The sequence below is a fragment of the Biomphalaria glabrata genome, chromosome 1, assembly GCF_947242115.1.
Source record: "Biomphalaria glabrata chromosome 1, xgBioGlab47.1, whole genome shotgun sequence".
In the NCBI taxonomy this organism is placed as follows: domain Eukaryota; kingdom Metazoa; phylum Mollusca; class Gastropoda; family Planorbidae; genus Biomphalaria; species Biomphalaria glabrata.
Window position 1 is genome coordinate 85,944,479 of NC_074711.1, and position 23,077 is coordinate 85,967,555.

At 33.3% G+C, this 23,077-nt stretch overlaps 1 protein-coding gene across 6 annotated transcripts; it reads right to left on the reverse strand.

The window, feature by feature from the left end:
• Positions 1 to 1,238: 1,238 nt before the first annotated feature.
• LOC106054280 (poly(U)-binding-splicing factor PUF60-like) lies at positions 1,239 to 21,404 on the reverse strand. Of its 6 annotated transcripts, none has more exons than XM_056018304.1 (14): positions 21,295 to 21,383; positions 15,595 to 15,646; positions 13,751 to 13,871; positions 13,100 to 13,308; positions 11,093 to 11,151; positions 9,433 to 9,649; positions 8,831 to 8,958; positions 8,308 to 8,379; positions 6,370 to 6,472; positions 6,131 to 6,259; positions 5,263 to 5,533; positions 3,546 to 3,817; positions 2,773 to 2,962; positions 1,239 to 2,008 (listed from the first exon to the last, which is right to left on the reverse strand). In XM_056018304.1, exons 3-14 carry the CDS (start codon positions 13,764 to 13,766, stop codon positions 1,899 to 1,901), a joined length of 1,776 nt encoding a protein of 591 aa, XP_055874279.1. In that variant the 5' UTR covers positions 13,767 to 13,871; positions 15,595 to 15,646; positions 21,295 to 21,383; the 3' UTR covers positions 1,239 to 1,898. The 6 variants fall into 6 exon arrangements, with proteins under 6 accessions (XP_055874279.1, XP_055874277.1, XP_013065528.2 ...); XM_056018302.1 differs by having other exon boundaries at positions 13,751 to 14,658; XM_013210074.2 differs by lacking the exon at positions 13,751 to 13,871 and having other exon boundaries at positions 9,436 to 9,649; positions 21,295 to 21,404.
• Between the last annotated feature and the right edge of the window lie 1,673 nt (positions 21,405 to 23,077).

Here is a 23,077-nt window from a genome sequence, read left to right on the forward strand (position 1 = left end):
ATGAGTTGAACCAGTATTGTTACTGTTATTGTACAATGTGACTACAAATGACATCCATCTTTTTAAAGACCTAACCAGTAGATAACCATACCAGTACCGTTAAGGGCGAATGTGAAGACAAACTGAATGATTGACGCCAATGACGCTTTTGTCTGTGATCAATCAATCCGGTGGACGCGTCTCCTGTACATTTTAAGTTATTCATCAAACAAAACAAAATATTATTCCCCACTGGTTGTGTGGTTCATGTTGGAGACGCACCCTTCAAGATCTAATGACGGTACAGCACTAACATATAGACACTAAAGAGTAAGAATTGTAAATTAATATTTGCTACTATGCTTCACAATTCTGAGTTAGGTGCTGTCTCTATATTTATACCTTAAATCACAGTAGTTTTTTTTAGTAAATTGTTAATTTTGTAACAACCATAACTAACAAGTACCGGTACATCAATATAGTATAGGGAATTCCATATCTCTTTAATCCTTCGAAACATCGGAAGTATTTACATCTACCAACTTGTATCCATGAAAAAGAATTTATGTTTTTGTTTTGCCCACTATCAAACTACTGAATGAAACATTGCTGTCAGTAAACATTTTATTGTTCTATTTTATCAATGCCTAACCAGTGACTAGATATGTATCAAGAATTGGCCTCTGAGAAGTAACAAAATGCCACAGATTTCAATAAATCGAGTTACTTCTTGATCTACCTATCCACTATAGATCACTCGAGTTTTGCTCACCTAATTGTAGATGAATAATTGCACACCCTAATCAGCTGGTTGTGGTTAGAAAAAATAAAGTTTAAATTAACAGCTTTGTTACCATTAAAATTATTAATTTAGTAGAACATTTTTTTTGTAATGACAAATCATATGCGCTACATCACTTACTTATTCTTGCAGTTATAGAATGTAATTAATTTATTTCTTGGGATAACTCATTAATAAGAAAGGCCAAACTTCTCTTCAAAATCTGCAGGCTACAGTTTAAATAGAGTCTCATATGCAACACTGTCACATTAGGTCTTCCAATTTGCAGGAGGTTTGCACTGGTTCAACTACACCAGTACATGTCAGATAATGAAGTCACATGGAAATGATTTAAATCAATAGAAATATTCAGAAACCACTGTGCAGTTCATCTCATATATCACTCTAGTCATTTAAACGCTCCAACATAAAATGAGAACAAAGAAATAGAAATATTCAAAATCAAACAAACAACAAATTGTGTTCAATTGAGCATATCTTTAAGATTTACATTCAGCAGGTTTCTAACAATGGTCACAAATCATTGAGATAACACAAGTATTTCATTTCTAAAATAGTCACATCTGGCACACCTACACATAGATCTAGTATCACTTAGGACTCTTTCGGAGACACACTCATCCAACAAAACAATACTTAGTTGGTCCAAGACTTGGATAAGGACATACTATTGCTTGGCTTGATGACACCAAAGAAACTTCTATGAAATGTCTTGAGACAATAGTGAATGGTACAAAATGAGGGCTGAATGTTGCTGCCCTATAGCAAGTGTAGTTGGACTCAGTAAATCATGTCATGTTCTATTTAGTGTTGTACACAACTCAACTTAGTGGATGGATTTGAATTCGTTCTAGACATTGAGTGGGATTATAGAATGGATAAAACAATTAAGAAATCAAAACACTAATCACAAGATTGTAAACTCAATACAAATATACAAAGAAGTATAAAATCAGAAACCAACATGACAGTCAAATACAGCACTAGTCCATTCTCTAGTGTACAAATATCACTTTAGTCCAACTGTCAAAACTTGAAGTACACTTGGCCGGACACCCTCACAAAGTCAACAGGAAAAGAAATCACTGGTACTAATGTTCAACACAGTCTAACAAGTTCACCCTGACAAGTCATTGGCATCATACATGTCCTGGTCGTATTTCTCTGCTGTTACAACACGGCCACCAAAAAATCTGGCATTTAAAGAGTTGCAGGCTCTTTCTACCTCTGTGGAGAAACAAACAAAATAAGTAGAAAACAATGTCATCAACAATGATCCCCCAATACATAAAACAGACTATCTTTACACAATTCTATAGCGGTACAGAAAACTTGGTATTTCTTTGTACCAAAAAGCAACAATAATATTTGACTCTCCCCACTCTCTATATACTGTAGTTGAAATTGTAGCATCTTTTAAGTACTATCTCTAGTGTACAAAAAAAGGAATTAAAATATGCAACATTTTATTTTATAGTTCAGTCACGCCAAGTAAGATTGAACAGATATAAGTATTTATTATAACTAATGCTGTCAAGAGAGAATTAACTGAGTCACTAGTTGAGACATGGTCTGTTTTCAAACATCTATACAAATTACTGAAATATTCTTGTACTTGATGCACTGACAAAGTGTAATTGTGTATTAACATTTTGCCTTGACACAATTTAGAATGTCTTAAAGTTTGTGAATATATTTACAATAATTTATCCACGTTGTTTAAGCATGTTTCCCAACACTAATAGTCTACATTATACAAAGAAAATTTCATAACAGATCCAACTTATATGCTGGCACTTTGCAATGGACATGCTTGAATTCAATTCCTCTATATATCCATTGCATTAATCTTGTAGTGTCAGACCCATCTATTATGTTGCAGACCTTTCTATCACTTATTTAGAACTAGACCAATAAATAGAAACTGATCTATACACATGAAATTAAACAGACTGCCTCATTCTAATAGTTGTATATTGAGACTATTTTACCTTCTTGAGATGAGAATTCCACAAATATTTTCACAATAACTTCTGCATCCTCCTCTTCACTCTGCCTCTCTTGGTAAATGATAACTCTGATCACATGACCAAACTTGCCACATTCATCTGTCACTTCACTTTCTAAGTCATCATCTAGATCTTCTGGACCAACCATATTTCTCAGCACCATCACTCGACACTAGCAAATCATAAATGATAACTTCATTAGATCAAATCATAACTAATAACTTCATTAGATCAAATCATAAATGATAATTTCATTACACCAATAACTTGTCTAGTAACTAAACTGGAAGATTATATTATTCTTTACTAAACTAGTTGAGGAATTATCAAGGAGATTTCAGGAATACAGATGTTACATGCTGTGCCAAACCAAATTTAACTAGACTTTGGCGTCCCTGCCATACGCTGCAATTTGGAAGCAGAAGGGCAAGACGCGGGAACAGTTGGAGAGACTCGCCCCGAACCAAGAGGCAGCTGGTTGCTGGTCTATGCCCCAGACGGGACTACAAACAGAGATGAGATGAAGGCATCCCTGACCCAAACCCAAAACACTGGAGCCTGGAAGCATAGATTTTTTTAATATTTTTTTTTTACTTTTGATGGTTTCATAAGCCAATGCTTTAAATAGGGAAGCCCAATATGACTTTTTTCTGTTTTAATTTCAAGAGGCTAACCCAATACAAATCATGATACAAACTTTGAAATCAATTAAAAAAACAATAAAGAAATGCAACAAAAAAAGACTTCTATCTTACATCAGATTTTCTCATTAACTTCTGCATCACCATATGTCTGGCACTACTTCCGCTGATTTTCATACTCTCTTGCTGTTCCAGAGTCTGTGGGAGTTCTTCCATGACTGGCTTCTCTTCAGCCTTTTCCACTGCCAATACAGTTGGTGTCATTGTAAGGCCAGTGGAAAAGTTAAATGCTGAGGGTGTGGTTATCAGGCCAGGCAGAGAGGACAACTGGCTGGCTGATGGTTCTTTCTTGATGGCCATAGCTGATACAACCGCTGCTGCCAAAGCTTTAAAAAAAAAAAAAAAGCAAAAAAAAATGTTTAAAAACTTGAACTGTTAAGAAGCAGTTAAAAATACAGAACTCTTGCTGTTTGGTTTCAAGTGCAAGTCTCCACAATGTCTCTGTGTAAAGTGTAGCACCAGAATGCCAACTACAAAGAACTGTAATAAAACTCTACTAAGATATCCATCTTCTCTTACAACTTATTATGATTAAACCTATCTTACAACCTGCATTTACTTCTCATCCCATGAACAACTAACTTCAACCGAGAAAAATTTTTCCCCAGCTTTTCGTAATGTTCCATTTATTGATGCTCTTAAATGTAACAATTATTTAACAATAAGCCTTTTTTTTTAAAGCATAAGAATTTTGAACCCAATCAATGAAGCATGTCATAATTCAATGAGCTTAGATTTTCAATAGGTCAGTTTAAATTTTAACTTTGAAAGTAGGATTACTTATTTAAATTTTTATTTTCTTTGTTTCTGAAAATAGAAGGGGTTACTTTTCACGAGTTGGATTTTTTTTTTATTGTTTATTTCAATTAAAGAACAAAGGTTTTTGTTTTCAGAAGCATATTTGTATTGATTTATGAAATATCTATTAAAGAAATAAACAATAGAAATATGCAGTTTAAAAATAATAGTGCTAACAGAAATTGTTCACAATGAAATGTATCAATCCTAACTAGCTAAACAGTAAGTTCATATAAACTTTTTAACATTCAAATTTTGATAGGCTCTAAAGAGAAAGTCAAAATAATGTTTTTTTCTTCCATTTCATATTTTAAAAGCCCAACTAGTTTTGAACAAAATGAGACAGTTTCAGCAAGAAGTAGATTTATATGTAACTGAGCTTGTGGATGTGTGTCATCAATATTGTGGGAAGCGTGGTCGAGAGGCCAAGTGCGCTTGAACTTGGCTTGGCTACCTAGAAGGGGGCTCGAGGTTCGACACCTGACTTGGACAGAATTGTGTTTACTGAGCGCCTAAAGATACCCCCTCCCCACCGGTCCACAAATGAGATTGGACCAAAAGCGCTCTGAGCATGCTATAAGCATGAAAGTAGCGCTATAAAAAAACTATAACAATAATATATATATTGTTTCTTAGTGATGAAAATTATAAACAGATCTCATGTTGACAACTCGCTTATTCCCCTATATTTGCCACGATGATATATATATAAAAGCTATAATAATAATAAAATGTAATCACATTTTAAAAATAAGAAGGAAGTCATTCTCTTAAACAAATACAGTCATTTTTTTAAAGAAAGAAAATATTTTAAAAACTTCAAGGAGAATTTCAACCCATTAAAACAATGCATGTTCATTCTTGATAAGTATAACTAATATTTGTTGAATAATGGATGGGCAAAAAAAAAAAAAAGTATGATAAAATATGAAGATTTGAATATATGTTTTATGACAAACAAACAATTAATTACCTGGACTTTGTGTGGGCACCAGACCCATAGGAAGAGACGTCAGCCCAATAGCAGGAGGATTGGCAGCTGGAAGTATTGGTAGTACTGGGGAAGTCTGGAGTGACATTAGTGGGACTGGGGGCTGTGTGGGGGGCTTTGGCATGGACGGATGGGGTGGGTTCATTGGTGGTAGTGTGACAACACTGGAAGTGATGGCACTGATGACAGGGGTCGCACCTTTGATTAATGTGCTTGTGCCACCTAATGTTGGTAAAGCTAAACCAGGTGGGGCCTGTTGAAAGAAAATAGGAATCAAATAGACTTAAAGAATTTCTAGTTTAGCCGTTAGTGTACAGCAGCAGCATACTGTGGATACCTGACAAAACTATTGAGCAAAGAATGGATAGTACTTTTTAATATCTGGAGGCGAATATGGCCCGGTAGTAAAATATATCTAGCAGCATACCTATATTCATATTTTTTTTTATTACTTTTATTTTCAACTCTATTACTCATTGATGACTTAAAGTTGAACAGCATTTTATTAACAGATAGACCTAAGACCTATCACAAACTAAGCTGTGTAATGTTTGAGGGTTTGCATGTATGTATGAGGCTACCAACTGTAAAGGGTGTGTTCGGGATGGTCCATGAATGTATAAAAAAAAAACACTAATGTAAAGCTCTCAAAGGTATAGTGGTATCTGGGTTGTACGTGCTCATGTATTTCAAACCATGAACTGGTGGGCAACCCTAATATATAACTTTTTTTTATTACATACATAGCAATAATAAACAGATGAAAATTGTTTGTGAAATTTTTTTGAGATCAATATTCTATTTAGTTCACCAATCAATTCAATGTCAAATCTATGCATCATTGACTCACCAACACTTGCTGCTGGGCATCCATGGCTGTTAGTTTGGCTGTGATGGCTGCAGCTGCAACAGCAGATGCTGTAGGCATGGCTGCAGGAGGGACTGATGGTGTAAATGCTGTGTCTGGCGGAGTGATTGCCTGCAAGGAAAACATTGACATTCATTGAAGTGTTCATTTATAAGCTGAAATGGTTTTTTAAAAATCTTTTAACACTTTACGAAGGACAATTATAACATTTTTCTACTCACACGTCCAACTCTGAGGTACTGTCCACCTAAATCAAACAGATTCATGGATGTGACTGCATCCAGAGCTGACTGTAATGTATCATATTCAATAAAACCATAACCTCTGAAAAATAAATTGTTTAGCATATAATATTGTACAAAAAAAAAAAAGTTAAAATAGAAACACTAATTATTATTTGATCATATATTTATTATTAATTTTGGTTTTAATGATCAAATAATTTACTAATAATTTTTGTTTTAATATGTGCATGTTTGACTGAATAAAACATTATACCTGGAAAGCCAAAATGCATTCTGCAAAATCTATCTTAATCTTTGTACTAAAAAAACAACTCCGTAGTTTTAATATAAAAAAAAAATAGACGAAACTTATGCTAAGGGAAGATTTTGTCTAAGTGAACTGATAAAGCTGGCCAAGAAAATTTCATGTTTGAAGAGTTAAAATTAATTTAGAAATTTAATAGCTTTTATGAAGCGAAAACTTTCATGCTTATAGCATACTCAGAGCGTTTTGGTCCAATCTCATTTGAGGACCAGAGTTGGGAGGGGGTACCTGGGAGAAAGGTTTTCTGTGCTGCCTTTAGGCGCTCGGTAAACACAACTCTACTCAACAGTGTCGAGCTTTGAGCCCCTTGATAGGAAGCCAAGCCATGTTCAAACGAACTTAGCCTCTCAGTCACACATATTGAATAATATTTCTTTAGAATGCATGTATAATTAGGATTCAAATGTTCTAATTCAGGGCCATCGTAACAAGTCCAAAAGGCAGAGAGTCTAGATCTTATAATATTATGTAGATCTACTCTAAAATGAGCACATAGTCAAGGTGGTGATGATAGTGAACATCCAATTACACACTAAGCCATTCAATCCAAGAACTACATCTAGACCAGATTTAGTAGATGGGGATAAATAGTCATAAATCTAGATCTTGATTTTATCCAAGCTGATCCAAAATCACTGTATAGATTTTAGTTAGTTTTTTTAGCGGCCCCCGAAAGGGGAAAGACGCTATTAGTTTTGTGCGAAATGTCTGTCCGTCCGTCCCGTTTAGATATCGTAAACTAGAAGTGATATTGAAAATCTGACTTCACAATATTTTAGACCATTCAAAGTTCTGATGCAACGGCTACTGTTTTTTTTCCTGAAAGCGAAAATTCTAATTTTTAAAATCAATTATGCAAGCAGTTTTTTATAAGAAAAAGCTAATTAGTATGCATTATATGTTAGACCTAATTTAAGACGAATAGTAATCTTATAAACATCATTTTCGTTAACATTTTTTCTATGTAGCGGAAATTTTTTTTTTTTTTTTTGAGGATTCGAATATGAGATTGAGCCTTTTCGAAACAATTAACTTATTTCGTTCAAACCATTCTTATCTCTCATTTGTCTTTGATATAATTTCATTCGGATGTTCTTTCTGAAAATATTGAAGCCTACCTGGGTGGACCACTGGTCGTGCGGTTTGGATTTATCGACAATCGAAGGTTCAAACCCTGCCTGCTCCCATCCCCCGTCGTCCTGCTGGAGGTTTGGACTAGGAAGTAAACTATCTTCAACTCTGAAGGATTATCCGAATTATGTAAAACATTTTACTTCGGGGGCCGATTTTGAGTTTGTGTTTCCACACAAACTGTCTTTTGTAACCTTGTTTTATATTACAACCTATTAAACTGACATATAGGAACATATGTGAACATTGGTCAATTCAATCAAGTCTAGTACTAATGCCAAGTCAGAAATGTAGACCAGCTCACACACAGATACTAAGAATATTTTTTTATTCCACAAAGATAAATTCATAGAACTCTTTCTACACAAGTGCATGAAGGGGTTGCTTGACTAACCAGGAACAATTAAATTTGCACTTGGATATGATTATGACACAATCTTTTGTAGAAGGAATTTATAAGTTAAGATTGAATGACTTACTTGTGTTTGCCTTGCTTTGTAGGATCTTGAGCTAATTCACAAGTAAGAATTTTACCAAAAGCTTCAAACACACTTTTAAAAGAAAAGAAAAAAATGTGAATTAAAACAAAGACAAAACCACAAAATATGATGTAATACAATTATATATTATGCACAAAATACTGCTTTGTGAACTAACAATTCCAGTATGTATATATTTAGAATGCGATTTCTAATGTTGTTGCTTATATTAAAATAGTGTGAAAAAAATTGAAGCTTTTCAGCGTGCAAAAAATTTGAACTAACTTATAATGCTACTTAACTTTAGTAATTTTGCAATATTTTGTATTTAAATTTGTGTCCACCTCAAAAATTACATCATACGCTTATCCCTACAAGCTGCAATATTCCTAAGTTTTGAGGTCCACTAGTGATGTCATAAGTGTATCCACACAAGCTCCAATTTTTTAAGTTTTAAGGCCCACTAATGTTACTATGTCATAAATGGGAAAAAAAAAAAAAAAAAAAAAAAGGATAGAATTACCTTTTGATGTCGTTTTCTGTTAGATCGGGGTGTATGGAAGTAATATAAATTCTATTATAGTTCTTAGCCTCCTGGCCTAGTTGTTCAATAATAGGCTGAGCCTGGGGCATGTTACTTGGTCTTCCAACCTGAAGAATAGAAAACAAAACACTTTCTGAATTGTAAATCAAACTCAAAAGCAACCGCCAAGTTAGAACTATGTACAGAATTGCGCCCCTTTTTAAAAAGCTGTTCCTTGGGACAAAATGTATTAAAATTATACACTCATTAAGAGCCTGAAATTAAATAATTCCTATCAGTTATGATTTTTCAATAAATTTAATTAAATGAAATTTTGTGAGTGATCAAAATAAAATCTTTCTAACCATATCATGTGCTCTGCATACTAATTCATTTTTTTTTCCAGAACAGTTTATTTTATGTAAGAGTAACACCCAATTGGTAAATACTGTGAATATATCTATGCCACTACAAAAAGATTGAGAAACACCGATCTATATTAAATATTTTTAAAGATGCAAGACTTTATAAAGTTAGAAAACAAAAAGTTTTATTAAATGGTGTTTGAAGAAGAATTTTGAAAAATTAAACAATAATGAAACCACCTTGATATTCCTGCCCCCGATCATGACTCCATTCATCTGCTCCAATGCCAGCTGGGCTGCCTCAGGAACCTCATACTCAATGAAAGCAAAACCTTTATGTTTATTGGTGATTGGATCCCAAGACAGATTAACTGACTTGACTGGTCCAAATGGTAGAAAAGCCTGTTTGATAGTGTCTTCCTTGATTTCGAAGTTAATGCTACCCACATAGATTCTGTGGAAAGAAAAGCATGAGTGACAACAATTGAAGATGGAATTTTTTAAAACTGAAGCAAAATGGCAGTTTATCTGATTGAGAACATAAAAAACCCTATTGATCTGAAGGCCTCTAAGGAAGGAAAGCAAGCAGGTGTGCCAATGTGTTACTGCTGACTCCCATACATTTAGGGTTACTTTTGTATTGACTAGAAACATTGAAACTTGTTCTCTCTTTCCCATTAACTATACATACACTCTGCTATTGATTGTTATCACTGAAATTATGTCAGTTTTTCATTTCTTAATATGAATGCTTAGTCAGTATAATCAGCTTACTACTCCATATTGAAATACAATCTAACTTGGTGTGAATATAGAGAGAAGAAAAAAAAAAGATTTATGAGGTAAGGATATAAAATCAGAAATGTGTTCATGTAAGTATTCTACACACAAACATTCTTTGGTTGAACTTTAAAAACTTTTATAATAATGTAATAATAAGAGTAATAATGGGCAATAGATTATATAAAATGTAAGATGGATAATTAGGAAAAAGAATCCAAGAGAGACTAATGTTTAGGAAAAAGAATCCAAGAGAGACTAATTTAAGTTTCAAAAGTAAATGACATTTCAGTCTCTCAGATAAAAAATTTCTTACATAGCAGAGAAAGACAAGGCACAAAGTTCTGATTTTATTCACATTTCAGAAGATGACCATGGAAGTTCATCTCTCCTTACTGGTGTTGATCATTAGAGGAAGTAAGATTAGTTTGTTTATTTGAACATAAGAAAAACTGTGTGCATAAAAAAAAATGCACAAACAAACAGAAAAGATAAGATGCTTTCTTTTAATAACCACAGGGTTCCCTCACCATTCTGAGATTATGATTTCAGGAGATTTCCAGGAGAAAATAATCGATTTCAAGAGTAGAAAAAACAAAAACTAAAGATTTAGTAATAAATATAAGAACCAACATATGTCATACATGTAAAAAATTAATAAAGCTTTATTTTTCCTTTTCAAATTAGCAAATTCAAAAGTAATTGATAGATCTTGAATTTGGTTATTTTTTCAAAATAAATATTTTTTTAGGAGTTTTTAAATTTGCTTAGGGCTTGGAAAGTTTTTTCCTAACCGGAAATAGTTCATTGGGTTAAGGTTTGAATTCGCCATATTATTACATTTGTATTAAATGAAAGCTAACAATGCTGTTTTTTTTTAATTGCCAATAGGATGGCATTTTTCATATAGAATGACTTCCAAAATTACAATTTTGTCCATTTTTCAAGAGATTTCCTTGAGCTCCTGGAAAATCAGGAGGCAGTGGGAACCCAGTAACCGTTACTTAGGGGAAGAGAGACTGCCTAAGCATACCCATAAACAACTGGGTACCGGTGTGTCAACTTTTTTTCAATTTTTACAATTATTTTTTCTAAAAATAGGAAGGTTAAGACTTGCCTGCACATTAAAGCTAATGCCTGTTGTCTCTGGACTGTGTTCTGGAACTGTTGCATTTGCTAAGAGAAAGAAAAATATAATTAATATTTTGGTTGGATTCTAAACAGAGCTGCCCACTTTGGGCATAGAAAAATATTCAAAAACAAAAACTGGGTTCCCGGTCCTAATATTTTCATCATCTGATCATTTTATCTAACAAGTAGTAATTGTAAAAATTTTGAAATGAGCAATATTTAATATATTCATTTTTTTATTTAAATGACAAAAAGTGTAACACGTTAGATAAAAGAATAAAATTAAATGCCATTAAAAACTATAAAAAGGTAATGTATAAATATAGAGGTAATGTAAAAAAGTGTTTTTGTGTTCATCCACATGAATAAGATAGATAGGCTATCGATTGTAAGTACAGAAGACGATCCATCGATTCATATTGATGAACAATGTTTGTTATTCTCTTTGCCAGTGTTGCATATTTCGTCCTTGAACGTTCTTCAGTGCTGGCACTAGCCTGTAAAACTGATGCCTGGTGCAACTGACTATCCCTACGTAGACCATCTAGAAATGTTCATGGTCGTACTTCCACCACACCTTGGCCTTTGATGATAAGTTATCAGCGGCAGATCATAATTATTCTAATCGCAATTCTATCTCTCAAAAGATTTCCACTACTTCCACCAAACTTTGGTTTTTGATCATTATGTCGTGCAGGATAACATTATAATATTACATCCCCCACATCCAATAGAAGCGCTATAGCTTAGTACACACCCAGATTTACAATATATTATAAGATTTCTCATCAAGAATGCAAAGTGGAAGAGGAAACACTATAAACGCATTAGTAACATGTCAAAAAGCATTTTACATAATCATATTTATATATTAGATGAAAAGAGGACTTAAAAGTCAAAGCCTTAACAGCACAATTTAACAATCAAAAGAAAAATATTTAATTGGGGATTAAATGACCGGTCAACAAAAAACAGGGGATATAGATCATGACTGTTGTTTTTTTTTTTAACAAACTCAATTATATATTAACCATTAGTCAGTCCATTCAGAAGATCTACCTAGCCCAGCACTTCCAAAACTGGGGCCATCTGTTGTGTGGCATTTTTTATCTCAAGTATTTTCTTTATAATTACAACGTTACATTTACAATGCTTAACTGCACACAAGGCACACAAAATACATGCATGGCAAAATGGTACATTGAGATGTGAAACAGCTTGTCTTCTTTTTGCACTTGGCACTTAGTGTTATTATCTGGTCAAGGCAGTCTGAACATTTAACATGAGACTAAGGTTTTAACTGGTATTGTGATAGCTTCTCTCTCAAACCACTTTACAGAATTAAGATAATAATTATAATAAAGATTTACATAGAGCCAAGATGCCATATAACCAAAATAAGTTACAGATGGATTCACTTTAAGATATTAAGCTAAACCACAGCTTGAAAATATAATCTGTACTTGGCCTTTGCTTTTACGCTTTGAATCTACAATATCTGCATGTGATTATCTTAGCAAATAATGAAGTAACACATTTAGTATTACACTGATGTCTCACTTACAAACTTCAAAAAATTCTGTTATTTATGTGAACCAAAAAAAAAAAAAATCGTTTGCATATATTTCTACAAAGTCTATTCGATGTTACATATTTTTTTTTTTTATCGTTTTTTTACAATTTTATTTTTTATCTACACAAAGGATTTATTACAATTTTATAACTTCAAATTATTTCTTGTTTGTTTTTTGCCATCTCTTCAGATGGCTTTCACCTTCGTTCCAAGGGAATTTTGTCCGAAAAAAAAAGTTATTTTTTTTTGTATCTTTAAGTGCATCATATGCTTCCTTAACTGCAGCAGAAATAGTGATCTCTGTTGTATCTTCGAAAAGTTTCTACTTCATGTTTTAATACTGTATTAACAGAAATGAAAAAAGATTACACTAAGCAAAGAAAAAAGAAAATGCTATATTGTTTTATTAAAAACACTTACCTGTTGCTGGTGGGCAATAGTTTGTCTGACTAGTACACTCTTGATACTTTGTTCCATGGCAAACTTTTTAGCTCTTTGAATATCTTCCTGCTGAGAGGAACTCAGCTTTGGAGGCGTAAAAGGTTTGATGTCCCTCTTTGCTCCAGGGCCCTCCAGCAGTGGCCCACTTTGATCTGACTGCGGAAAGTAAGGCTCCTGCGAATCTCCACCTGAAACACAAGATAAGAAGATGTCAAAACCTAGACTCTACTAAAATAGAGAATCCATATGAGAACATTTCTTTAAACTTACCATTTAACTGTGACAGAGAGAAAAAATGAGTTGTTTTTTTTATTTAAATATGAATTTTTCGTTTTTTTTTGGATCCTGTAGTTCTAAAGCAATTACAGAAGGAACCATCAACAAGTATTACTTTTTATTTTTGGTTGCAGGATGCTCTCATGAGATAAGACATGTAATAGACCTATCAGAACTGCAAATTTTCAAAAACTGTTCACAAGAGGATTGTCACAAATAAATCTAAAACGCCTCCAGTAAATTACAAGAGGCAAGATAAAGCAATTATTATATTGTTTTTTTGAAAATTTGCAGACCAAAGATTCATTTGTATAGGTTCCAAAACATTATTGGACATCAAATTCTAATGTTTACCGCATCCTGGTGACATTCCGCCGCACTTTCTTTACATTTGAGTTATGGCGGAGGCTGTTGGTGCATGCCCTCCCAATACATAATGCTGGTGGTATGGTGCAAAATGCCCTTCTCTTAACGACTGTATGAAACACACAGAAAAAAAGAAGAGAAAAACACAACATTACTAAGGTAGCTTTCACCATTCTGTGGGTAGAGCCTTGCAAGATGTAGTGCCACAGATTGAAAATAGCTTTACATTTCTCTGAAATTTGTAATTACAAACCTTTCCGATGATTACTTCATAATTTTAGAGAACCTTTTACAAAATCTTTGGCAATACTGTATTTATTGAGCGCCATAACACGGGCTTAAGAGCCTTGTGATTTTTTTTATATATAGAGAAAAATATTCAAGCAATTACTAAAACATAAAGGTAAACAAGTTTATGAGACATTTATAACCACAAAACAAGTTCTTGCTTTCACTGGACACAATTGAAGATCTCAACACAGTCAGATGTCAACTGAAAATACAGGAGAAATCGGAAGAAAAAAAAAAGGCCTGTGAAATATTAAACATTGTCAAAATGAAAAGCCTTCTTTTTATCTTACTTTCACATAATTGTTTGCTAAGACTGACTTGTTTAAAATTTAGTTATTGTGCTCAATGTCTAGCATTATCATAAAATAAAATTTCGAAAAAAAATATTAAAAATTTTGTTTAACTCCAACTTTTTTTTCTCCATTATTACAAGGGTATTGTCTAATCAAAATCTCAAGTGTCATTTGTATGTACAAAACTTAAGTGACATTGGATGATTAGGAGGACTTGTCTTGAAGGACACATGATCTGATTATATTGTATCCACACTCACAGGCTTAGCCGATGGCTCCCTCTTTTCCTCAGCCCTGAACCAGAGGCTTTGGCTGAAAGTACATAGAAAGAAGACCAAAACTTCACTCCGAAAATACACGATGCACCAAGAAATACTAAAGTTATATTCAGAAACATTTATACTATCAACAGATACAAAGCAGTTTTTTTTTTAATGTTTAGCAATTTAAGTACAATAGTTTACATGTACCATTTACTAACAAGTCTAATAGAACTATTGCACAATATTTACTAACATTTACCTTTGTTGGGTTTACATATATTTATATAGTTATGTAACAGGGAAAAATAAAGCTTCTTAAATGATTAAGGAACAGTTAAATATTACAGGCATAAAACTTTTTTTTTTAAACTTTTATCACATGTTTGAAACGGTTTAAAAAAAATAGATGTAGCATTGTAGGAAGTAATAATAAAAAGTTGAAAAAAAAAAAATTAATGATTTTACATTTAATGCTAAATTGTCAAGTATTAAAGCCACAAAGGACACATACATCATCAGATGAGGTTACACCAGCTGCAGCTTTCTACCTCTCCTGTACACTACTTCAAGAAAAAAAATACAAAAAAAAAAAAAAAAAAAAAAAAAAAAAAAAAAAAGAGAAAGAGGAAATATAAAGAAAATGTGATTAATTCAGTCAAATATAAACACATAGTGGAAATAATGCAAACATAATATCCAGACCATTTTGGTACAGAAATATATTAAGTTAATTTCTTTTCAGGTACCATTTTTTTTTTTTATGAATTAGGATTTTCATAACCATTGTGACAATGGAAATGAGTTATTAATAGGTCATACAAAAATTGAGAGCATAGCTGTCATTTTGATTGTAAAACTTTTAAAATCCATTTTAGTTGACCATATTCATGCTAAAAAAAAAAGGTTAAAAAAAATTTAATAAGTAAAATTCAACAAACAAAATGACTACTATGCTCACTAAAATAGCATAAAATAACTACCATACCATTTTCCAACTTGAGACGCTTCGTCAATGAATCACCAGAGCTGTCCAAGCCCTAAAAAAGTTTCAAATAGATTATTATTAGTATTAATCTATGCAAAACAAGCAAAATTAAAAATGAGAAGATTAGTAGTTAACGATCCTAACATTACAAGATCAAGATGACTACAAGGTAAAAACAGAGAGTGTTGTCGCAAAATTTCCAAATTTAATTTTTAACCACCCTAGGATAAACAGCCTCTACGTTCTGCCTCAGTGTTATTTTGGCACCTGCTGATTAGCATGGTATAATTATCTTGTATGTAGAACTAGGAAGCATCGGTTTCATAATTTATATTAAGGGTCTCATGCGCAAGTTTCCTTATTTTTTAAATGATCATTTTCACCCGACGCTATAGGCTGAAAAAGGTCACTTTCATACCAGTCCACTTTATCGCCTAGCAGAAAAACGATCTTGCGCAGGGATACTTAACTGGATGTGTTAAAAATTAGAAAAAAAAAAGGATCCAGAACTGCACTACCACAGTATTTCTGTAATATCCATCAAAATAAAGACTCTTGATATCATCTAATATGGTAAACAAAAAAGGGGTGTTTGATAAGGCAGCTTTAATCTAAATCAGACCTGCCTACCTAAAAAAAAGTCTAAATGTGTAACTATGCATATTTTATCAAGTGTAATTTTATATATGTGTATTATCTTATCTTATCTTATATAATACAGACGTTACTTCAAAAAAGAAGATGATTACGTCCTACGCGTCATGCATTTAGTCATGCATATTAACCAATGACTTAAATTCTGCCAAGTCACTGGTTTTCCTGGCTAGCTCAGGCAACCCATTCCATGCTCTAATAGCACTAGGGAAGAAGGAGTATTTGTACAAATTTGTCCTAGCATATGGGACGAGTAATGTGCCTTTATCTTTGTGTCTTTCAGAGTATTTTATTAAATTTTGTTTTTGTATTTGAAGATTATGGTTCAGTGTTTTATGTATGATTGCTACTTTACTTTTGAGCCTTCTGTCCTGAAGGCTTTCTAAATTTAGTGATTTTACTAAAGGTGTTACTCTAGTCAAATGTGAATATTCGTTTGTTATGAATCTCACTGCTCTATTTTGTGTCTGTTCCAGTTTCTTAATGTTTTCTTGAGTTGAGGGGTCCCAAACGGAGGATGCATATTCTATTATTGGCCTAACCAAGGTTAAGTAACATTTTAGTTTTATGTTCTTATTTGATTTATAGAAATTTCTTTCAATAAATCCTAATGCTTTGTTTGATTTTTTTGTAGTTTCATCAATATGTGGATTCCATGATAGTTTTTCATTTATTATAACACCTAGGTATTTTGCGTTTTTAGTCTGTGATACTGGTTTGCCATGAATAAGATAAGTGGAATTAATTTGTTTTAGTTTTTTTGTTACTCTTAACAACTGACATTTTTCTGGGTGGAAAGACATGCTCCAATTTGATTCCCATTTCTGTAATTCATCTAATTCTCTTTGTAAAATATCTGTGTCTTGTGTTGTTTTTATTGTTCTATATATTATGCAATCGTCTGCAAATAATCTGACTTTTGTTCCTGAACTAATGCAATTTGGTAAATCATTTATGTAAATTAAAAATAGTAGTGGACCCAAGACTGTACCTTGAGGTACACCTGAGTTTACTGTTATCGGTGTTGATTTAGAGCCATTTATTACTACAGTTTGTTCTCTCCCTATCAGAAAGTCTTTAATCCACTGATGCAGTGGACCATTAATGCCGAAATATTTTAATTTTTTAAGCAAACTATGGTGGTGAACTTTGTCAAAAGCCTTAGAAAAATCTAGTAAGATAGCATCTATTTGTTCACTATTATCTAAACCTTTTGAAAAATCATCAATTAGTCCTATTAGTTGTGTTTCACATGATCTATATTTCCTAAAGCCATGTTGGTATGGTGTGAGGACATTATGTTTGTCTAAGTGGTTTATGATGTTGCTACATATTATGTGTTCTAGGATTTTACATGTGATGCTGGTAAGTGATACTGGTCTGTAGTTCCCTGGGTCAGATTTTTCTCCTTTTTTAAATAGGGGGGTGACATTAGCTTCTTTCCAGTCCTTTGGTACTCTGCCCTGGTTAAGTGAAGCCTGAAAGAGTATTTTGAACACTGGGGCTAGCTCATTACTTAGTTCTTTGAGTAATCTAGCTGGAATACCATCAGGTCCAGAAGCTTTATTTGGTTTGGTGTTGGCTAATAGTTTTTGAATTCCATTTTCTTGTACTACTATATCTTCTATGTTGTCTACTTGGTTCAAATTCAGTAATATGTCTTTGTCTCCTGGGGCTGAGAATGCTGATGCAAAGTATTTGTTTAGAATGTTTGCTTTAGTTTCATTATCATTATGTATTATGTTATGTTCATCTTTTAATGGCGCTACGCCTGTTGTTTCCATTTTCTTAGACTTAATGTATGACCATAGGTTTTTGTTGTTATCTTTAGATATTACATTGTTTATGTATTCACTCTGCAGCTGTCTGCTTACTTTTTGGGTTAAGTGTTTAATTTTTATATACTTTTTGTAAACTCTTTCTGCATTAGTTTCTTTAAATTTTCTATATAGGTTTTCCTTCTGTTTACAAAGCTTCTTTAGTCTATTATTAAACCAGCATTTATTTATTTTGTTTGATGTGTATTTAGTTGGTATATGATTTTCTATTATGCTTTTAAGATGGTTTTTAATGAAATTCCAGAGGTCATCGACTGGTTGGTTAATGTCTTTTTCTAATAAGAATGTTTGTTGAAAGTTTAGTGCAGCTTGGTGTAGTTGTGTTAGGTTACATTTATTCCAGAGTAAGATTTTTCTTTTGGGTTTTGTATTGGCTACTGCTTTTATCTGACTGTGTATTTTTATGATCTCATGGTCTGATAGACCAGGGATAATTTCATAATCAACTACTAATCCAGGTCTGTTGGTTAAGAAGAGATCTAATGTGTTGTTTAATCTAGTTGGCTTTTTAATGATTTGATCTAAACTTAGGTTGTGTAAAGTTTCTATGAAAAGCTCATTTATGTCCTTAAGGTTTTGGTGTTTATCTATGGTTAGTGTTTTCCAATTTATATCAGGTAGGTTGAAATCACCCATAATCCAAAAAACTGCATTTTTATTTGTCTCTTTAAGTGTAGTAATCTGATTACATAGTTCCTGCATGTATTCTAAACTAGAATTTGGTGGTCTGTAAATGCTGCCTATTATTAGGGATGTTGAGGTGGTATTAATTTTACAAAATGTTGATTCTACATTTTTTGAGTTAGGTAAGGTAATTTCTTCTGCTATAAGAGTGTTTTTTATTGCTAAAAGAACTCCTCCATGATTATCAGCCCTATCTTTTCTAAAAATTTCATAATTACTATTGAAAATTTCTGCATTATAAATTTCAGGATGCAGCCAAGTTTCTGTTCCTGCAATTATGTCTGGTTTCTCACATTCTAATAAAATTTCTAAGTCTGCTGTTTTGTTCCTAATGCTTTGAAAATTTATAACTAAGGTTTTAAGGTATTTTGGTATTACTTCTTTAGTAGGTTTGTTTAGTGAGGCTGTTGTATTAATTTTAGTAGATTTAGGTTTAACAGGAGTGGATCTGGCTAGTGGTTGGTGAGTTTGGTTCGGGATGGTGTTTAGGATGTTGTATGGGTTAGAAGTGTCCGCATCAAAGGAATCAAACAGTCCTGATGTAAACTGAGGTAACCCACACGGTACACAGTGCCATGATGCGTCTTTGTTGCCTAAGGCATAATACACAGGTGTATTCATATGGAGACATGATGCATGGTACCAGGTTCGCTAACGAACTAAATGATTTTTATTCTCGCTTCGACAAAGAAGATTTTGTTGACCTACAAAAGAAATTTTCAACACTGACTCAAGTAAAGCAAGAACCCTACATCATTTTGTAACTTTAACATTTTTGTAAGGTGACCTTATTATTTAGAAGAGTAAACGTAACTAAAGCTTCTGGACCAGATAAAATTAGTGGCAAGCTGATCAAGCTATGTGCGGAACAAATCTCTATCTTCTCTCACATCTTTAACCACTTGTTGCAAACGAGCGTAATTCCACACATCTGGAAAACCAGTACCAAAGAAACCAAAAATATCAACAAAGTTTGGGCTGATCCTGATGTATAACCATTTTTTTAAAACCATTTAATAGGTAACAAATATGTACAAATATTATGATTCCTGAGTGCACAAAGTATGCAACAATTGGCAGCTGAAAAAAAAAATCACATTAGCAATATCAATGTAGACCTCGAGCCTACAATTATAGATCGACCATGTGCGCAAAAGGCCTTAGTATGAAACATCAACATGCATTGGGCCTGTGATAAGTATATACGCACTATGCTTTGTGTGGTCTGAGAGATTGTCAAAATCAAAAGAGAGTATGAAGCCTCCCCCCTCCCCTTTTGAGCAGCAGACAAGCAATTATCGATTGACCAGTTACTCGTACCAAAAAGGCTAAGGTGAGACAGGCATGCACTGCGCTAGTGGAGTTGTGCTGCTGGAAAAAAATGCCTCGTAGAGACAATAAGGTAGAGTAGAGAGAAGACGCCTCCTCTTCCCTGTAACAGAGAAGTTTTTTTTTTCCAGCGCGACCAGTAGTGGTCAACCAAGGACCCTCTTCTTGTTTTCATAATTTGGATGTTCATTTTGTTACCCCTTAACACCCCCTCCCTCCAATAGATGCTTATAATTCTTTTCATGACTCTCTTCCCCTTCCCTCCACAGCCTGTTTGATGCACTTTTTCTTTAATTCATAAATTATATATTATAGATATCTCGATCTAGGTCATGTTTATTCACTGAAAAAATCATAGATTTATTAATCCCAATAATATAATATTTCTTATTACGATTTTCCTTGTTCAAGGAAGGAGAATGAGCTGAATTCATTATTATTTGTTTGGACACCCCCTTGCCCTTTTTAAATTTTATTTAACAGCTAACGGTATAAATGTGATTGGAATGTCTTTCTAAAGATGTTTAGAAGCATATTTTGATATGCCTATCAGCCTACAATCAAACAGGCTCATAATATAGCTTTCGCCCCTTATATTATATGGGTATGAATTGCCGGGGGAGGTTTAAAACAACAGCTTTACATACATGATTACTGAGAATCTAAAAAACTGCCATCTGCTTTCAAAAAACCGAACAAAATTAACGGAACTTATCTAAAATTGGACATGCGCAGTCCCTAATCGTCGATTTTTGCTCCAAACATAAAAAACAAATGAATTACAAACAAAAAAGTGACGCGTTCAAGGAAGGAGAATGTGATGAAGTGTTCAAAATATAAGAACCTCCTCTAGTCAGTCTAGATCATGATATCAGATAGATCATGATAGATCAAAATCTAGTAGATCTAAGTCTAAGACTACACTCCCAGTAACACTGAAATTCTGAATACAGTTTAAAAGTCTCACTAGTGTTATCTTTAATCTTAGTTAAGGCTAGTTGTTAACTAAAAATTAAGTGTAACTCATAACTGTAAACTAAAACTAAACAGAAGCCAAAGCCAGAGGGGTGACAAGCCAGAGGCAGAACTTCTGCCAGAAGTAGCAGAACTCTAACTAACTCTAACTTGAAGGCGAGAAGCAGAGGGCTCAGAGGCAGAAGCAAGGACACAATCTTGAGTCTAGTAAGTTACTTACTTGCATTCCGTTCATTAGTTCATATGCGTTGAGGGGCGAATCCATTTCATTAAGAGGGGAAGCAAATTCACTTAATAAAGATTAGATCTAATCTATAGTCTAGATGCAGCACTTCTTAATTTCTTCTTTAATAAAAAAAAACGCGTAAGGGTAAAATTTTGCCGTCCGGAAGTCGTTTATTAATGAAAGGGCAGATACTTTAACACTTTACAGATAAAATTATATATGTAAAGTTATTACACTAAAGTAAAATATTAAAATTTTATTTTTAATTAAAAAGCAAATAAAGAGTTTCTTAATCTTAAAAATTGTTATTTAAGAAAATCATAATAAGAATCGTTAAAATGTATATCGAATAAAAAAAAAATCCTACAAACTGGCAAGTCTCATTTAGCATATGGCGCTTTTGTCAAATCTCGCGAGATTACTGTTTGCCACTTTGTCTAATGTTTACCTTTTTTTTTCCCTAGCAGAATGATGAGAATGTTTTCGGTCGTATAGCACTAGATTTAGCTAAAGACTATATTTCATATCAATCAATGTCTACCAGGCGGTGGTTCTCTCAACCCCTCTATATGGCTCTGAGACATGGACACTATATAGAAAGCAACTAAGACTACTTGATCGCTTTCACCAAAGATGCTTGCTCTCCATCATGGACATACGGTGACAAGACCGCACTACAAACAGCGACTGTCCTTGCAGACAGTATAGAGGAACTTCTTATGGTCCGACAGTTATGCTGGGCAGGGCACGTATTCCGTATGGGAGACGAACGTATGCCAAAGGCAGTCTTTTTTGGTGAGCTAAAAGGCGGTCCACGTAACAGAGGCGCCCCACGGAAACGCCTCAAAGACTATCTTAGGCGTCAACTTTCCTTGGCTGACATATGGTAGATTCTTATAACTGAACACCGACTTTCGGGAACTAGGTCAATTTTTTATTTTATTTTTTTATTTGGTGAAGGTTTAACTTACAAAAAAACTGAAAGCAGATTCTTATTCTGCAACTAAAGGACTATAAAAATAGCTGTGTTCCTTTGTATTACCACCCATAGTCAAGATTTTATTTTAAAATAAATTGGGTCACCTCATGCTCCTATTTTGAACGCAGTTTTTGGGCTTTCTCCTTTAGTTGAACAGTGAGCACCGGTGTTGAACACCACTATGTAATTGCTAATAAATTATATCGGTGTTACTTAAAAATTATTTAGATTGTAGTAAAAGAAGTAGATTCAATTTTGCAATATGTATTTATAGTCTATTTCCTCATAATATATATATATATATATCGTGTATAGTTTATTTATTTAAATACCTATATAATCTATGTGTAGAAACAGACAGAAATAAATTTATATAGATTATAGAGCTATAAATTAATTATTTTAATTTAATAAACATGATATTTTCTACTAGGCTACTTGTATTTTCTCTCTGTCTTTCTTTTTAACTCCCATCCAAGGACCCTCTTCTTGTTTTCATAATTTGGATGTTCGTTTTGTGACACCTTAACATCCCCTCCCTCCCATAGATGCTTATAATTCTTTTCATGACTCTCTCCCCCTTCCCTCCACTGCCTGTTGGATAGTTTGTGACACTACTCGCTGAGTGTATACCTCTCCTCACCGCCAGCTTATCTTGCGTGATCACATGCAGTGGGCATGGTCTCTGGCTTCAAATTAGCAGCCCACACTTTTTCTTTCATTCATAAGTTATATATTCTAGATATCTCTATCTAGGTCATGTTTATTCATTGAAAAAATCATAGATTTATTAATCCC